Source organism: Pteropus alecto, unplaced genomic scaffold, assembly GCF_000325575.1.
Source record: "Pteropus alecto unplaced genomic scaffold, ASM32557v1 scaffold385, whole genome shotgun sequence".
In the NCBI taxonomy this organism is placed as follows: Eukaryota; Metazoa; Chordata; class Mammalia; order Chiroptera; family Pteropodidae; genus Pteropus; species Pteropus alecto.
In genome coordinates this window covers 525156-531155 of record NW_006436543.1, presented here as the reverse complement: position 1 = coordinate 531155, position 6000 = coordinate 525156, and the positions used below count along the sequence as shown (strand labels likewise).

At 33.4% G+C, this 6000-nt stretch overlaps 1 protein-coding gene across 5 annotated transcripts in view; it reads right to left on the bottom strand.

Annotated features, from left to right (window-relative positions):
* ATM (ATM serine/threonine kinase) overlaps positions 1 to 6000 on the bottom strand; it is a 122068-nt gene that overhangs the window by 59286 nt on the left and 56782 nt on the right. For 4 of the 5 annotated variants that reach the window (XM_006913430.3, XM_015590578.2, XM_006913431.3 and 1 more), the window contains 2 exons: positions 5381 to 5557; positions 3476 to 3653 (listed from right to left, as the gene is read on the bottom strand). In XM_006913430.3, the coding sequence (XP_006913492.1) occupies positions 3476 to 3653; positions 5381 to 5557 (355 nt within the window). Of the gene's footprint in view, positions 1 to 3475; positions 3654 to 5380; positions 5560 to 6000 lie in introns of those variants that run through there. The other variant, XM_025047902.1, reaches the window with a different exon arrangement.

Sequence of the window (6000 nt, the reverse complement as noted above, 5' to 3'; positions counted from 1 at the left end):
AGTAAAGATAACACAAAGAAGAAAACTACAGACCAATATCTCTCATGAACACAGATGCAAAAATCCTAAATAAGATACTAGCGAACCGAATACAACAACATATTAAAAAGATTATACACCACAATCAAGTGGGCTTCATCCCAGGGGCACAAGGATGGTTCAACATAAGCAAATTGATTAATGTGATGATATACCACATAAACAAATTAAAAAATAAGAATCATATGATCATATCAATAGATACAGAAAAAGTCTTCAATAAGATACAGCATCCATTTATGATCGAAACACAAAATCGGTATAGAAGGAAAGTACCTTAACATAATAAAGGTCATATATGACAAACTCTCAGCCAACATTATACTTAATGGTGAAAAACTAAAAATCTTCCAAGATCAGGAACAAGGCAAAGCTGTCCACTATCGCCACTCTTATTCAATATAACACTGGAGGTCCTAGCAAGAGCAATTAGGCAAGAGGAAGATACCACGGGCATCCAGATAGGAAGTGAAGAAGTCAAACTGTCACTATTTGTGGATGACATGATTCTCTGTATTGAAAACCGTAAAGACTCCACAAGAACACTACTGGAAACAATAAGCAAATACAGTAAAGTTTCTGGATATAAAATCAATGTTCAGAAACTTATAGCGTTCCTATACTCTAACAATGAGGTGAAAGAAAAAGAAGTTGAAAGAATAATTCATTTCTCAATTGCAACGAAAAGAATAAAATACCTAGGAATAAATTTAACAAAACATGTGAAGGACTAATATGATGAAAACTACAAGACCCTATTAAAAGAAATCAAAGAAGATATGAAGAATTGGAAACATATTCCGTGTTCTTGGATTGGAAGAATCAACATAGTTAAAATGACCATATAACTAAAGCATTACACAGGTTTAATGAATTCTCCATCAAAAATTTAAAGATATACAACAAAAGATCATCAAATTTATATAGATTTAATGCAATCCCCATCAAAATCCCATCAGCATTTTTTAAAGAAGTAGAACCAAAAATCATCATATTTGTATGGAAGCACAAAAGACCCCAAATTGCCAAAGCGATCTTGAGAAAAAAGAACAAGACATCACTCTGCCCGACTTCAAATTATGCTACAAAGTGACAGTAATCAAAACGGCATGGTACTGGCAGGAAAACAGACACACGGACCGGTGGAACAGAATCAAGAGTCCGGAAGTAAACCCATATTAATATGGGCAAATGATTTTTGACATAAAAGCCAAAAACGTACAGTGAAGAAAGGAAAGCGTCTTCAATAAATGGTGCTGGGAAAACTGGAAAGCCACCTGCAAAACAATGAAACTAGACTGTTGTCTATCACCACACACCACAATTAACTCAAAATGGATTAAGGACCTGAATATAAGACCTGAAACAATAAAACGCATAGAAGAAAGCATAGGAACTAAACTCAAGGACCTTGGACTTAAAGAGGATTTTATGAATTTGAACTCAAAGGCAAGGGAAGTAAAGGCAAAAATAAATGAATGGGACTACATCAAACAAAAAACCGTCAAGAAGGTAAAGAGACAACTATTGAATGAAAAAATATATTTGCAAGCAACACCTCCAATAAGTGCCTAATATCCAAAATATACAAAGAACTCATACAACTCAATAATGACAAAAAACAAATGATCCAATCAAAAAATGGGCAGAAGACCTGAACAGATACTTCTCCTTAGAGGACATACAAATGGTCAACAAATATATGAAAAGATGCTCAACACTGCTAGCTGTTAAGGAAATGCAAATCAAAACCACGATGAGATACCATCTCACACTTGTTAGAATAACTATAATCAATAGGACAAGCAATAACAAATGTTGGAGAGGGTGTGGAGAAATAGGAACCCTCATACACTGCTAGTAGGACTACAAATTGGTACAGCCACTATGGAAAACAGTATGGAGGTCTCTCAAAAAATTAAGAATTAATCTACCATCTGATCCAGCAATCTCTCTAGTGGGTATTTACTCCAAATACTTGAAAACTCATATATAAAGATATTTGCACACTGATGTTCATAGCAGCATTATTCACATCGGCCAGGACATGGAGGCGACTGAAGTGTCCTATGATAGATTGGATAAAGAAACTGTGGTACGTATAAACAATGAAATATTACTCAGCCATAAGAAGAGATGAAATACTGCCATTTTCGACAACATGGATGGAACTGGAGATAATATGTTAAGCGAAATAAGTCAGACAGAAAAAGTTGAAAATCACATGATATCACTAATATGTAAGATATAAATCTAAAAGCAACAAATGAGCAGGACAATCAAACAGAGACTCATGGACATGGACTATAGACTAGTGGTTACCAGAGGACTATAGATTAGTGGTTACTAGTGGGGTGGGAGAGGAGAGGGCAGGTGGATGGGGTAAAGGGGGTCAAATACAGAGGGGTGGGGGAGATGGGGTAGGGGTAGGATGAAGTGGGTAAAGGGGATCAATATATGGTAGCTAAAGGAAACTGGACTTTGGGTGGTGAACACACAATAGAATATACAGATGTCAAATGATAATGTACACCTAAAAATTATATGATTGTATTAAGCAATGTTACCCCAATAAACTTAATAAAAAAAAGATAAACCTTTTAATTTGATAGAAATCTATATATTTACTTTCCATTTCGATAATAGAATTTTAGATGTAAAGTTTAAATTTTTAATTAAGACAATAGGAATTTTTTTAAATTTAAGTTTGAAAAAGTGATCCATAATGAGCTCTCAAGTATGCATATTTGTATAATGTGTACCTAATTCCTGGTGGAATTTCTCCTGCTATAAGCTCTTAGCATGGGAAATACTTATAGAACATGGAATGAAAAGTAGTTTATAAGAATAAATAAAGTTTAATTCAATTTTTGTTTTAAAAACTGGAAGGATACATACCAAATGTTAACTGTCATTACTCTAGATCATAAGATTATGGGTAACTTTTTAAACTTATGCTGATTTTTATGTATTTTCCACAATTAATGATTTTGTAATATAAAAATTACTTTTAAAAAATGAGTTGGCCAGAGCTTTAATATGAAAATTCCACCATACCTCCAACATAGTACCTATAATATTTGGTTGCAATTATTTGTCTGCCTTTTCCATTGCTAGAATATAGGGTGTGTCTTGTTCACATCTATTTTGCCAGTGCTAAGCACAGTGCTCGACACATACTGAATGCTCGATTAGCTTCTCCATTATTAATAGCCAAATTTACTAAGAATGTACTATCCACCAAGTATTATCCTAGGTGCTTTACATACATTATCTCACTGAAAACTTGCTACATTTATCACCATTCTACAGATGAAGAAATAGATGTTTAGAGGTTATGGAATTAAGCCTAACAAAACATCTTGATGAGAGTCAATCTATCTTTCTCTATAACTGAAAAGTTAACAGTATAAATGTGAGAAATTTAATAGAATACCTGAATCCAAATTTGCAGGGGTTGTGGATCGGCTCGTTTGTGAGGAGTGTCTGAAACAGTTACTGAAAAATCCCTGAATGTGTGTAGAAAGCAAATTTTTCCATGATTCATTTGTATCTTGAAGTAAAATATCATGAATCAAGTATGGAAGCACAGCCTGACAAAAGTCAGTTTTCACCTAGAACACACAAAGACATCCAGTCAATAGTTTAAGTTAAAAAATAAATTTTACTTGAAGTTTCATCCCGTTGCTGACATTTTAAAAAAATGATAGATGAATGTTATAAACCCAGCATACTGCTAAAAAACATACAAAAAAACGTGTACCACAGTGTTTAAAAAAAAATCAAATCTAGAATACCTATATAAACCGTATGTGTTAGTTACAATGTAATTATTCAGTTCTAGTCTAGGCCATTTGCATATAGTGAAATAGCATACTGATTACAATTAAATTTATTATGTCATTATTATAAATAAAATTTCATAGCTGAAAAGCATTACTGTTAACAGAAGTTCTGTAATTTGATATAATGAAAATGGGGGTCAAAATTTATAAGAAAAGCTGAAAATTTGATTTTTGCACATTTTCTATACCCAGTGAAGAGCTACAACAGCCATGTTTATTTTTTAATAAACCCCAATTTGTGGGTATACATTTGGGTATTGATTTGTGTTATACTCCAAGTGCAGAAAAGTGCTTTAATATGTTTGGTACTTATCTTATTTTTGCCAAGATACCATCTTCATATACTCATCATATACCACACATATAAGGCAGATTGTAGATTACCAATTGAATACTCTTTCCTTTTTTAACTAAAGACAAGTCAAAAAGTCAGTTTTGGAAATAGGGAATTTAAGGAACGAGGAATTGGGGTGCATATAAACGTATATTTGGAACATTTACACTCCGGCACAAGGTCAGAATTTTATAAAAATCTTACGTTTATTCACCAAGAAATGAGGTGTGTGTGTGTGTGTGTTTGTGTGTGTGTGTGTGTGTGTGTGTGTGTGTGTGTCTGTGTGTGTGTGTGTGTGTGTCTGTGTGTGTCCCCAACTCTGCTGATCTGGTACATGAAGTAATGCAGAGTGTGATAATTTATTCTCTGTCAACATCTTTTCTGTAAGAAACAAGGAATCCTTTTTAAACTGCTTTCAATGAGTGCACTTTATGGAAATATTCACCTCCCTATCAGTTATTTGTCGCTGGTTGATGTTTGACCTAGTCAGATATTTTGTTTTCTCATTTCTGTTGAATCATGCTTGGCAGTACTATAAATTAGGTTAGCTTTCAGTCTTAGAGCATCATCATATTGTGCTGTTTTGGATTACACATTTGATAAAAGCGTTTAAACTTTTTGTTTGATTTGGTACATACCTTTATTCTCTATTGAAATATAGTGTACTGTACCTTCAAAATAAAAAAGCAATGCTAACTACAACCCCCCCATCCCTTTTTCTCACTCAAGAAAGCCCATGAAGGAAAGTAAATGACAATGACTTTATTAGAAGTAAACAAAGAGCAGAGTTTTAGTTAATATAAATATTTACAGTAATCAGTATTTTAACTATCATTAGTAACAAATTACTCGACACCCTTTAGAACTCATCCAGTATGTAACTACCCCACAGCTGAAACCTGCTGCATAAAATTATGGCTAAATAAAGATGCCCTGTTTGATGGTTTCCCAACAGCTGAGTGTAGGTAATATTGCATGAAAATGATGAACTGTACTACAGCACACTTTCTAGACATAAAGGCCACAAATGTACACAGAAGCCAAATGACATGGGACAAGCAAAAATAAAGAAAAAAAAGAAAATAGAAAACTATTAGGAGAAAACTCAAATGATAAAAGCAAAGGTAGAAAGGGATTAAGTCAAACCAATTAATCTTCTTACCTCACACATTGGCTTTAATAATTGCAGAATTTCACTTTTTGTGCCTCCACTATCCAAAATTGCACAAGTCAGTGTTTTTATCCAAACATCATGATTTTCACTTTGAGGAATCCACAGGCTTGAATCATCCAAGCCTTCCAAAAGGCTTTCTTTGTCAAGTCTGGGTACTTCTAAAAACTACAAAGAAAAAAATAAAATAAAAACTAGAAAGGAAGTGATCAGGAAATGTAAATAAAATAAGGTAATCAGAAATACATTTTGCCCTTTCTATGCAAAACAAATATCTAGACAAACAAATCTGTTTCCAAATCAAACTAAATCTAGTTAAAACTAAATCTGGAGGCAATGGTCACCATACAAATTTAAAATACATTTATGTTTATATGAGGCAGAGTGGTATCACAAAAACTAACTGGTCTAGACAGCAGAAAACTTGAGTTCTAATCTCAACTCACTACTAGTATAATACAGGAATCACAAACTCTCTGCCTCATCTGTCTTACGTTACTATTTCAATGATGAGTATATGCCCTGAAATTAAACTGATAAAACCTCAATAGTACATTTCTCAGTCACTCTATGAAAGGAAAATAATAAACAGGAATGCTTAGACTAAAGGG